Genomic DNA, 13,407 nt, shown 5'->3' on the forward strand with positions numbered 1-13,407 from the left:
TGCAGAAGGAGAGACAGGATCTGGGGCTAGCTCCCCATGGGGGCAGCAACAAAAACTTCAGGGACACCAAGGTCAGGGAGGACTCTTACAACTCTAGGAGCCTGAGTAAGATAGTCCCACCTTACAAGGTGGGAGATGACATCCACAAGTTGCTCACTGCCTTTGAGAGGGCCTGTAAAGTACAGAGAGTCCCTGGGAGACAGGGGCAGCAATCTTGTGACTCCTCTTCTCTGACAAAGGCAGAAACAAACTCCTCACTGTCACAGATGAAGATGCAGATGATTACAAAGCACTTAAGAATGCACTCTTAGATGGATTTGGGTTAACCACTGAACAGTATAGGATCAAGTTCAGGGAGACTAAAAAGAAGTCCTCTCAGGACTGGATAGATTTTGTGGGCTTCTCTGTGAAAGCTCTAGAATGCTGGTTGCATTGAAGCAAAGTGAGTGACAATCAGGGCTTATACCATCTGATTTTAAGAGAGCACATTCTTTATAATTGCATTTCTAATCAGCTGCATCAGTAGCTGGTGGAGTCTAATCTGACGTCTCCCCAAGAATTCAAAGCTCCATCAGGTAAGAATCAGGACAATGGTGGGGACAAACAAAACTCTTCTGGGGGGTGGGTCTAAGTTCTCTTGCTCTACCTACAAGAAACCCTGATGCTACATATGTAAGCCAAAAGGCCACAGGGCAGGTGATAGCACCTGCCCTAAAAAAAGCACCAAGCCTCCAACCACTACTACTACCATTTCTACCCCTAGTGCCCCTAACAGTGCAACAATAGTGGTAGCAGTAGTCAGTCCAAAAGTGTAGTTGGACTCACCTTGGGGACTGTAGTGGGCTCTGGGCCAGTCAGGGAGACCACTGAGGCTGTATTGGTCTCTGATGGTGACATTGACCTTGCCACCCTAGCTGCTTGTCCCCTTAATATGGGTATGTACAGGCAGCATCCCTTGATACATGGTGTTGAGGCTGTGGCCTACAGGGACACAGGTGCCAGTGTCACTATAGTGACTGAAAAACTGGTGTCACCTAAGCAACACCTACTTTGTCACATGTACCAAGTGACTTATGCTCACAACAACACTGTATGCTACCCCATGACTGACCCCAAAAAGGTTGTAGTGTCCTCTGGTCTACCTGTGGAGTGTCTGCTAGGTAATGACTTGGAGACTTCAGATTGGGCTGAAGTGGAGTTGGAGGGCCATGCAGCAGTGCTGGGCATCCCTGGGCATATATTTGACCTGACCAAAGCACAGGCCAAAAAGCAAAAAGAACAAGGAGACCTGTAGCCTGGAACAATGGACCAGGAGGCTCCTGCAAAGAAAGGCAGGAAGGGTAAAAAGCTACCCCCTGCTCAAACTTCAAATGAGGATTCTACTCCTGAGGGAGAGAAATCTACTCCTTGGGTGAAACCTACACCAGAGGAGCTTAAAGCTGATACAGCTGAGCCCTTAGGTGCGGGGGGGGCACCAGGGAAGAACTCAGTTTGGAACAGAAATCCTGTTCCACACTGGAAAGTTAAGGCAGCAAGCTGCAGCACAAGAAGCAGGGGATTCCAGTGGCACTCATAGGGTCTACTGGGACAACAACCTCCTTTATTCAGAAGCAAGGGACCCGAAGCCTGGTGCCACTAGGAGATTGGCTAGCCCTCTGAAATTTAAGGAGTTTCTGTTAACATTGGCCCATGGCATTCCCCTGGCAGGACATCTGGGGCAAAGCAAGTCTTGGGACAGGCTCATCCATTACTTTCACTGGCCCCAAACATGTCTGAAGATACCAAGGTGTTTTTTTACTCCTGTGTGACCTGTCAAGCCAGTGGCAAGACCACAAAATCTCCCTTAAATCCACTACCAGTGGTCAAGTATCCTTTGAGAGGGTTGGGGTGGATATTGTAGGCCCCCTAGACCCTCCAACAGCCTCTGGAAACAGATTCATATTGGTGGTGGTGGACCATGCTACCATGTATCCAGAGGCTTTCTCTCTTAGGACCTCTACAGCCCCTGCAGTGGCCAAGGTCCTCCTGGAAATCTTCTCCAGGGTAGGCTTTCCTAAAGAGGTGGTATCAGACAGAGGTTCAGACATCATGTCTGCATACCTTAAAGCCATGTGGAGAGAGTGTGATGTCACTTATAAATTTACCACCCCTTACCATCCACAAATGGGTTAGTTGAGGGATTCAACAAAACCCTCAGAGGCATGATAATGGGACTCTCAAAAAAACTCAGAAGGAGGTGGGATGCCCTATTACCTTACCTCTTCTTTGCCTACAGAGAGGTGCCTCACAAAGAAGTGGGCAACAGCCCCTGTGAACTTTTGTTTGGACACCCTGTTAGGGGTCCGCTTGCCCTTGTGAAAGAAGGCTGAGAGCAACCTATCAGGCCTCAAAAACAGGACATTGTAGATTATGTATTGGGTTTACGATCCAGAATGGTCGATTACATGAAGAGGGCATCCAAAAATCTTCAGGCAAGCCAAGAACAGCACAAGCAGTGGAATGACCAAAAGGCTGTGCTGACTGTTTATCAGCCACGACAGAAGGTGTAGGTCCTGGAGCCGGTGGCTCCCAGCGCACTCCAAGATAAGTGGAGTGGCCCACAAACTATTGTAGAGAGAAAGGGTTAGACCACCGATCTGGTTGACCTGGGCACTCCCAGAAGCCCCCACAGGGCCCTTCATGTAAACCCCCTGAAACCTTTTTACGACAGGGCTGACATGACTTTGCTCATGGCCACTGATGAGTGTCAGGAAGAAGGAAGTGACCCTCTCCCTGATCTCTTCTCTCACAATACTGTGGATGGCTCAGTAGAAGTGGTTGTACTTGCTGACTACCTCTCTGAGTAACAAAAGGCAGTTTGTAAAAATCTCCTAGTTTAGTTCCCTGAACTGTTCTCTTTGATCCCTGGTCAAACAACATGGTGTGAACACACCATTGACACAGGATTCAACCTGCCTGTTAAAAGTTAAATATACAGGCAGCCTGATCATGTCAGGGAATGCATCAAAGCTGAGGTGCAAAAGACGCTGGATCTGGGAGTTAATGAGCCTTCGGACAGCCCTTGGGCTAGTTCTGTAGTCCTTGTAACAAAACACCTGTCTCAAAATGGCAAAAAAGAGATGAGGTTTGTGTAGACTACAGGGGCCTCAATACAGTTACCAAAACTGATGCTTATCCTATCCCTTGAGCAGATGAGCTAATAGATACTCTGGCTTCTACCAAGTATCTTAGCACCTTTGAACTGACTGCTGGCTACTGGCAGATCAAGTTATCAGAGAATGCCAACCCCAAAACAGCATTCCCCACTCCTAGTGGGCATTAAGTGCCAAAAAGCTTTTGCTGACCTCAAAGAGTCCATGTGCTTAGCCCCCATACTAAGAAGCCCTGATTACTCCAAGCAATTTATTGTACAAACAGATGCTTCTGAGGTAGAGATAGGGACAGTGCTCTCTCAACTAAATGATGAGGGCCCGGACCAACCTGTAGCTTTCCTAAGCAGAAGGTTGACCCCAGGGAAAAGCGTTGGTCGCCCATAGAGAGGGAGGCCTTGGTGTGGTCTAGGCCTTGAAGAAGCTTACTTCATACTTGTTTGGCGTTCACTTCTTTGTTCAGACAGACTTCAAGCTCCTCTTATGGCTGAAGTAAATGAAAGGTGAGAATCCCAAATTATTGAGGTGGTCCATAACCCTACCGGGAATGGACTATACAGTGGAGCATAGACCTGGGGGTAAACGCTCCAATGTAGTTGGACTCTCCAGATACTGACTGAATGCTTTTGCCAAGCCTTGATGGTGGTTCTCCTGCACCACTGACCATCTGCCACCCAACAACCGACGTGGAACACCATCTGCACTGCTCCAGGGACTCCTCTTCAGCTCCTGGGCTTCACAGCTGGTCTTCTTCTCCCCTCGTCCACCTGGTTCTGCATCCACCCAAGGGTGGGTAGTGGCTCCTGCCCCCACTGGACACTCCATTGTGGACTGGACTCTGTCCCCTTCTTTTGTATCTCCTCTTCTACCAGAATCCACCTTTCTATTCTTCTTGTCTATTCCTGCTCTTATACAGTCCTTTTTCCAAGTACTCCTGTTAGTCCTTGGGAAGAACAAGTACTTACCTCTGCTCTCCTGGTCGCTGGGGGTCATCTGATACTCACCCCTCTGCGTGCCTAGTTCTTCCAGTTCCCCTCTAACAACTCCACATCCTTGGGTGGGGAACTGCATCTCGCATTCCACTTTCTTAGTATATGGTTTGGCCCTCCCCTAGGGCCCTCTCTATTTTTGCTAAGTATTGCCAATGCTTGTTGTTTCTATGCTATTTTCTGATTTCTACTGTGTATATACATAATGTGTACTTACCTCCAGTTGGGGGGACTGCCTATTAGTAATCTAGTGTTGTTTTACTATAATAAGGTACCTTTATTTGTGTAACACTGTGTGATTTTTTCTTGTGTGATAAGTTGCTGTGTGACTATAGCGGTATTGCATACGCTTTGCACGTCTCCTAGATACGTTTGGGCTGCTCATCCACAGCTACCTCTAGAGAGCCCTGGCTTCCTAGACACTGCCCACACTTCACTAATAGGGGATACCTGGACCTGGTATAGGGTGACAACACCATGGGTGTCCTTCACACACCAGGCCAGTTTCCTACAATGGGCAACCTCACATCTTCGGGAATATGCTGCAAAGTATATTTTACAACCTCTATGGTATGGTATTGTCAACTCCCATTTCTGAATGAAATACTTTTTCACTTTCCATTTTTACAATACATGAACTTAAAATATTTCTCTCCCTTTCTTTGCAGCTGCAAGATCAGATGTGTGCAGTGGCACCATGGAAAGATTTCGCATTTTTCGTGCAGAAAAGACCTATGCTGTTAAGACAGGAAAGTGGTATTTTGAGTTTGAAGCCATTACCGCAGGAGACATGCGGGTCGGTTGGACCAGGCCAGGCTGTAAGCCGGATCAGGAGCTTGGATCTGATGAACAAGCGTTTGTGTTTGATGGTTTCAAGGTTTGTGTACATCATTCTGCAGCTGGGAAATTAAATTCAAATGTGCTGAAAGTTATAGAAAAGCAATGGATATTTATGTGTTTTCCTTCTCCAGGTTTTAAAAGGTTACATTTGTTACACCCCACAATGTAGTGCAATGGCTTAAGCATACACAGGTTTAAGAAAATAAAGATTCCTGTAGTTTAACGAACTTCCATTTTCTTGCTAAGCCCCACTGCATGTGTTGCAGCTCTGACGTGCATTGTGGTTTAGAAGCTATTGAACTGATAGAAGCATGTGCCAGACATCGAATGTAGCATAACATAATGTAAACTATGGGCCGTTCTGAAGTTGATTTTGTCTGGGGAAAAGCCCATGAGTCTCTCACTACACTGTGGTGGAATCACACTTAGGGGCTGACTTATTTGTTGGTGTTAAGAATGGCGATGGAGTATTTTTACCACCAAATCAAAAAAAGTACACTGTTCCACAAAAAAGGTAAACAATCAGGAAGGCACTTCTAAATTTAGAAGCTAGAACCCTCAAACATCCATTGGATGACATGCTTCATCATCGGATCTGCTCCTCGTCGGACTGGCACTGCAATGCCCGACAGGCCCCATGAGGGGGCTCTTTGCCAGAGATCTTTTGAAATGTGTGCCGTCAAGAGGACAGTAGGAATGTATTCAGACCTATGTCAACAGAAAGGGTGCTGGAGAAAAAAAGATACAAATTGGCTCAAAAGCCTTACTGTAACAAATGTATTAGTTGTGACAGATCTTGGTCAAGATTAAAAACAAAGGGGAGTTGAAAGGAAATAATGATCCTCTATGTAGTGATGTATTGGTTCGTATGTAAAAGAAGAATGCTATGACATCAGGGGCAGTGGAATGTTGGGGCAGTGGAATGTTGGGGCAGGCTGTGACTGGGGATTGGAATGTTTTCATATGAAAGGTCAGAGTTGTGCCGGTTTGGGGATGGCAAGCTCATGTATCTCTGTCTGTACATTATAACTGGAAATAAACTTTTAAGGAAAGAACAAGAAGAGCCAGTGTACTTACTTCACATGGCGACGAGCAGGATCGTAAAGCAGCAAGCATTGGACTGAGAAAACTGCAATTATTGGAAGGCAACACTACAGACATCAGACTGAGGATTGGAGAGCAGCTATTTTCGGACCTGCTTTGTTAAAGGCAACTTATTTTAAGCAAGTGAGGGAAGTTTTTTATTTTTTTTAATTTTTTAATTATTTATTTATTTTTCTCTTTCTCTAATACAGTTGCCGTTTGTTTACTTTGTTTGAGGCGCGTGTGTACTGCTCAAACATTAGATTTTTCATTGCCTCGGTCCTCGCGTGCACCCCCGCTTGGTTACTGGTTGCCTGGACAACATAATGCTTAATAACAATGTCTTGTGAACGTGCTGGTTCTTGCGCTGGAAGTTACATGGGAGCAGGAACAGCGCCCTTTTAATGTTAATTAGTACCAAGTACATGGTATTATTTTTACTATTCTTAATTTTTTAGCAACTTCATTGCTGAAGTTTATCCGGCACAAAGGAAAACTAACAGAAATTATTATAACAGAGATACATGTCTTGCTGAAGAAGTAAGCTAAAGAGTTATATTTTACAGCTATAATTTTTAGTACACCATGTCTTCGAGTGGAGATTCTTCTGGTACAGGGACGTCGCTTTCTTTGCAGTTGAGTACACCAAAGGAATTTTTTGCGTCTCCTGGTGAACCAGCTGTACAATGGAAGGAGTGGAAGGAATATTTTTTTAATTACATCGCAAACTTAGAAGATTGCAATGGTTTAATCTCTGCTGAAAGAAAAAAAAGGATCTTAATGCACTGTTTAGGCCCTGAAGGTCTTCGTATTTACAATCAACTACAAAAACACGATAGAGGAGATGAAGATGTGTTTCAAAGTGCTATTTTGGATTTAAATGATCATTTTTCTCCTGCTGTTTGCATTGCGGTTACTCGTCACGCATTTTTCCACAGGAAACAAGAGAAACCCGAGGACATAGAGAGCTACGTTTCTGCTTTAAAACATTTAGCTAGCTCATGTAGGTTTGCTGGTCTACATGATGAACTGGTACGGGACCAGATTGTAATGTATACTAAAAACAAATCTATTCAAGAGAGGTTGTGGATTGAAGGCGAATCCAGTCTAAAGGATATTATTGCTTTAGTAAAGAAAGCAGAATTATCCGAAAGATGTGCGAAAATCACTTTGGCACAGGATAAGAACTTTGAAGAAGTTGTTGCCAAAGTTAGTGATCGCAAGCACAACAAATGGTCCATGGATAAGCGGGATAATGACTTTAAAAAAGAGAAAAATCAAACTTTTGCAAAAAATCTAAAATCTAACATGCCTGATCGATCCAGAAATGAGTGTTTCCGTTGCGGGAGTTCCTTTCATTCTGCAAAATTTGATGGGTGTCCAGCTAAAAATGCTAAGTGTTTGGAATGTGGAATTGTAGGCCATTTTGCTAGGGTGTGCAGGAAGAAACAACTGAAGAAGGTGAACAGTAAAGTGGCCTGCATTAAGGAAGTGGTGGAAGACTGTTCTGATGACAGTGATGAAGACGTAAATTATAAACTGAGGGGTCACAAAACTGTGGTTTTGAACATTTCAGGACAAACGTCAAACAAACCCTTGTGTTGGATATCATTTGGGGGAGTTATGTTGCAGGTGGCAGCAGACTCTGGTTCCCCATACAGTATTGTTTCAGAATGCACATGGCAAAAGCATTTTGTACATAGTTTAGGGGAACATTTAGAAACCTCTGACATTTCGCCTGAAAGTTACAGTACACTGGTGATAGAATAGATATTATTGGTTTTAGATTGCTGGTATTCAAATTTAAGCAAAGACAAGCCGTATGTAAATTTTATGTGGCTAAGGATGGTCCGTCGGTATTAGGCTGGAAAGACCAAAAGAAACTGCATATTGTGCTTGATCCTAACAGTGTAGAGCAAGTCTTAGTAATGTGTGATGAAGAAGACACAAAGAAATGGGTCACACAAGAGTTTCCAGGAGTGTTCAATGGGCAAGTAGGTCAACTGAAAGGCTTTATACATCAGATTAGACTCAAAAAGGATGCCAAACCAAAAATTCATAAGGTACGGAATATTCCGTTTATTGTCAGGGAAGAGGTAAAAAAAGAGTTGGACAGGTTACAAAATTCACAGATTATAGAACCAGTTGAAGCTTCTGAGTGGGTTTCACCTTTGGTTGTTGCGCGTAAAGCTAATGGCAAAGTGCGTTTGTGTGTGGATTTGAGAGGTTTGAACAATAATATCATAGTAGATCAGTTTCCTTTGCCTCGTATTGATGAGATGTCTGCCACGAGAGATGCTAAATGGTTTTCCACTTTGGACTTCTCGTCTGCTTACCACCAGGTTAGGTTGGACTATCATAGCAGACATCTTACAACTTTTTGTACACCATGGGGTTGTTTTCGTTTCAAACGTATGCCATTTGGTTTGGCGTCGGCAGCTGCCGTCTTTCAAAGGTTGATGGCGCAGTTATTTGGACATTTGCCTAATGTTACATTCTTTCAGGATGATATTTTAGTTATGGGAAGTAGCAGGAAACATCATGATAAGGAATTGAGGAATGTTTTGAACATCTTACAAGAAAAAGGTTTGACCGCAGAGATCAGTAAATGTAGATTTGCACAGAGAAAAGTAACGTATTTAGGACATGAGATTGATCATGAAGGCATAAGACCAAAAAAAAAGTTGGTGGAAGCTATTAAGAATGCCCCATGCCCCACATCTAAAGATGATTTGAGATCCTTTTTAGGTCTAGCCGAGTTTTATTCGAAATTTGTAGAAAATATTTCAGCTAAAACCTACCAAATGAGACTGTTACTAAAAAACAAAGTGAAATTTGAATGGAATGTAAGTTGTCAGAAGGCTTTTCAGGAAATTAAGAATGCAATTGTGAGTGCTCCAATGTTGCATGGGTACGATCCAAAAGCTTGTTCTATTATCACTACGGATGCGAGTGGTAAGGGCCTTGGTAGTGTATTAACACAAAGTGACAATGGGGGTAAAGAATATGTGGTTGCATTTGCATCCCGTTCTTTGTCTCCCACAGAGGAAAAATACTCTGTAATAGAGAGAGAAACTTTGGCATGTGTATGGGCATTAGAACACTTTCGGAAATTTGTTTGGGGGCAAAAATGCATCATACGGACTGACCATAAGCCTCTTACTAAATTGTTAACTACAGAAGGTTTATGTAGAGCATCTGCGAGAATAGCTAGACTATCTATGAGACTACAAGATTTCTTATATGAAGTGCAGTATGTTCCTGGGGTAAAAAATGTTACTGCAGATTTTTTTAAGTAGAATGTCCTTGCCTTTAAGAGAGTTGGATCAACATCCATGGAATGACTGGTGTGTAGCTGGTGTGTTTGATGAGAATACTTTAAGCTCATTGCAAAAAGAAGAATGGATCATGGAGTATGAGAAAGACGAAGTGTTGAAAGAAGTTAAAAACAAAGTGATGTTCGGCTGGTATAATGACAAGAAAGTCAAAAGCAGTGATATGTTAAGAGCTTTTTGGGAAGTGAGAGATGAATTGAGCATTGAAGGTGATTTTGTGTGTAGAGGTGGGAAGATTATTCCCCCCTGTGGTATTAGAAATAAACTTATTGCTATTGGACATGAAGGTCATTCAGGAATATCTCGCACCAAAAGAGGAATTAAAGTACTTTATTGGTGGCCAAAAATTGATGTAGAAATTGAGAGATATGTACGTGACTGCATGGAGTGTGAGAATAGTGACAAATCCCAAAAGACACTTAACCCGCCAATTTCTTCTTCAAGTTGTCCTAATATACCATGGGAAGAAGTTGCTTTAGACATTATGGGTCCTATTACGTGGCATGATGGGACTTCAAAGTTTATTGTGGTTTTAGTTGATTTGTTTTCAAGGTGGATTGAATTTTCTGTGTTACAAAAAATTTATACCAAGGCAGTGATTAATTTTGTGGAGGAAATATTTTTGAGGGAAGGATTTCCCAGAATTTTATTGACGGGCAATGGTGTTCAATTTAAATCTGAGGAAATGAAAACTTTTGCTAAAATGACTGGTATTGAACAAAGGTTTACAGCTTTATATCATCCCAGGGGGAATGCTGTAGTGGAACGTATAAATAGGATTTTCAAGGGCATCATTCAAATTGCAAAGCATGGAAACAAAAGTAATATAGATTCTGAGTTAAGGAAAATGTTATGGGCTTATAGAGTGACACCTCATGAGACAATAGGTCAAAGTCCGTTTGATATAATGCGAGGTAGAATTCCATTTTCGAAGATTAACCCTGGTTGGATGCAAAGAAGCAGACAAGTACTTTGGAGCAAGGAACATGTGAGAAAGTGCATAAAGAATTCACAAGAAAAGAACAAGGAATATTTTAATAATAAATATGGCACTAAAGAAGCACATTTGAATGTGGGAGATTGGGTGAGAGTGAAATCCGTAAGGAAAGTGGCTAAAGGTGAGAGCAAGTTTGGCGAGCCTATAAGAATTAAGAAAGTGATGAGAAATACTGTCATTTTGGATGATGGCAGTGTATGTCACATGAGTCGCGTTGCTATTGCTAAGCCTTGCAAACAACAATTTGTGCAGTATGATTTGCTGGAAGGTAATAATAACAAATATTGGTGGTTGGAGTGTGATATTGATGGTAACAAAGATTCTAGAGTTATTGGGGAATTGGGAGCTAGGGGCTGTCAGGAAGGTGTCCAGACTCGTATTAATATGGGAGAATTTGAATGTAATGTGAATGAGCGTGAACAGAATAAAAATGTAGTTTGTGGTGAAGTGAAGAAAAGTTGTTTCGGCAGGGTTTTGAGAAAACCTAAGGTATTAGAAAATTTTGTGTGTGATTAAATAAAAATATATATATTTATTTATATACATATTATTATTTTATTTTTTTCTTGTTTTTTTGGTGTTTTTTTTTAAGGGAAGGGGATGTGTAGTGATGTATTGGTTCGTATGTAAAAGAAGAATGCTATGACATCAGGGGCAGTGGAATGTTGGGGCAGTGGAATGTTGGGGCAGGCTGTGACTGGGGATTGGAATGTTTTCATATGAAAGGTCAGAGTTGTGCCGGTTTGGGGATGGCAAGCTCATGTAGCTCTGTCTGTACATTATAACTGGAAATAAACTTTTAAGGAAAGAACAAGAAGAGCCAGTGTACTTACTTCACTCTACTTTACGGAACACAAAACAAGGGCAACAGGGACACTACCTCTGACCCTAATTACAGGTCAACATGTTTCACGCCCTAATTGTCCCTACGGATCAGGTGGCGTTTCGTCAGGACCAACAACAAAACTCCTAGACTACACTAAAGTACCGCAATTGGGTGTAAAAAAGTAGATAAAGCAGTAACTTACATTGAAAGTAATGCAAAAAGGACCTAAATCGGTGTAGACCTGTGGAAAGAAAAGCAGAACGAAGCATGCACATTAAAATCATCAAATAAACAAAATTCATGAAAAATACCCTGGTGTTATAGCAAAAAATGTTAACGTGCTCTCATGCCAAGTGTAGCAAACATTTTAACTAGCCATGAATCCGCCACTTCCAATCTACTGCCTCCAAACAAACTTGGGTATTGAAAGGGCTTACCATCCTCGATTAAGGAATGGGCATCATGGGTAAAATGCAAGCCGAGAGGCTATCATCGCCTTAGAGAGTTTGATGGTAATAAGACACGGTATGTATGTTATACTGAACATAGACTAACAGTCAGACACCCGTTTGTTAAAAACACTTGGAATCATGCAGCAGCATATGAGCTCAAAAATGTCTTCCTAACAAGACCAGTATAAAGTAAAGTCAAACTACAGAAACAAAAGGGGGTTAGCTGGTAAACTAGTTATGTGGAACAAAAAACAAAAAAACTAATGATAAACCTCTCTGCAAGAGACAAATACAATGTAAGTTTATAAACTCTTAAAAAGAACGTGGCCCAGGTAAAAGTTTCTGAGTCACGGCGGTCGTCATGGTAACTATGGTAACCAATTGTTGAGCTGTGTCTCATTGTACATAAACAGAGCAGTTACAATGGTGCGGGAGCTGAGGCAAAAAAAAGGATAGTAGGCCACTTGGGGGGTGGTTAATACATGTATAGCCTCTCTTTATCGGAATCATTGTGGAAGCTAATCAGACCTGTAGCCTGGACTGGGAACACAAAACATAGGGGGAGATTGCGATTCACGTCTCAAACTTATAATTTTCCCGAACGTGCATATAAGTAAAGAATGGGTATTTTGAAACCAACCGGGATGTCCCGGGGTAACGGCAACATGTGGGAACAGTTCACCGTAAGAGCTGGCAATAACGGCACGACTCGTCAATTAGAATACATCCTGCATGGTCTGGTGTTACACAGACAGAAAACCTGAAAGAGAAGGCGCCCAGTAATAACGATTAGAGACAGGGCCTCTGTCCAGTGACCTACCTGTGGCTGCATACCAGAAAGTATCGGGTTACGGAGCAGCATCGGGTTAAGAAGGAAAGTCACATGGAAGGGAGCCAATCGTAAGTGATGACGTGTGAAAAAACCATGGGGCCTAGGAGGTTCGTCCTGGGGATAAATGCAAAACGGTGATGACAAGTACCGTGCTCGTGGTACAGAAGTAAATAAATAGTGGAAACGTGTACATCATGCTGAGTGAACTCAGGATAACTCACAGAATAAAAGCACAGCAAATGATCTGCTAAAGTTTAAAAGCGCAATTGGCAGTTTAATCTGAACTTAAACCCTGATTGTTCAATTCCACATCTACAATAATGCAGAAAAAAAGGGGATGGAAAAAATTCTAATTTATGGCAAAACCAAACTGTGTGGTTATATAGGGATCATAGATGGATGAAGAGATTATCTAGAAAGTGCCATTAGAAACAATCATGGATTGGAACAAAAGGTCATCCATGGTATGCCATTGTTTAAACCTCTAATGTGGGTCCTAAGTCTGAACACCCAATGTTGTTTTTCAAATAGGCTTTTGGGGTTGGTCATTGAGACACTGGGTGTCTCCAAAACTACCCACCATAGATCGTTGAGAGAATAATTTGTGTCTTGGTAGTGTACACTTAGTTTAGTTGTGGATTGTCCACACCTAATGTTGCTATGATGTTCATTGATCCTAGTTTTCACTGGTCTAGTGGTCATACCTACGTAGCGTAAGCTGCAGGGTCACGTGATAATGTAAATGCAATTGTAAGTATTGCAATTGGTGTGGTTTGTGAGGTACCATTAGACTTTGGGTTCCAGATCATCTACCCATTTAGTCAAAGAACACACAGAGCAGTTCCCACATGGGTGGTGAGCCTGTAATGGTGGAAAGTGCCAGAGTGTGATCTGTCTAGATTCA

General features: G+C 42.4%; 1 protein-coding gene across 1 annotated transcript in view; it reads left to right on the plus strand.

Annotated features, from left to right (window-relative positions):
- RYR2 (ryanodine receptor 2) overlaps positions 1 to 13,407 on the plus strand; it is a 2,714,825-nt gene that overhangs the window by 1,379,410 nt on the left and 1,322,008 nt on the right. Inside the window, exon 27 of the mRNA XM_069234403.1 lies at positions 4,807 to 5,015. Coding sequence (XP_069090504.1) covers positions 4,807 to 5,015 — 209 coding nt within the window. The remainder of the gene's footprint in view (positions 1 to 4,806; positions 5,016 to 13,407) is intronic.

This window comes from Pleurodeles waltl, chromosome 5 (genome assembly GCF_031143425.1).
Source record: "Pleurodeles waltl isolate 20211129_DDA chromosome 5, aPleWal1.hap1.20221129, whole genome shotgun sequence".
Lineage (NCBI taxonomy): Eukaryota > Metazoa > Chordata > Amphibia > Caudata > Salamandridae > Pleurodeles > Pleurodeles waltl.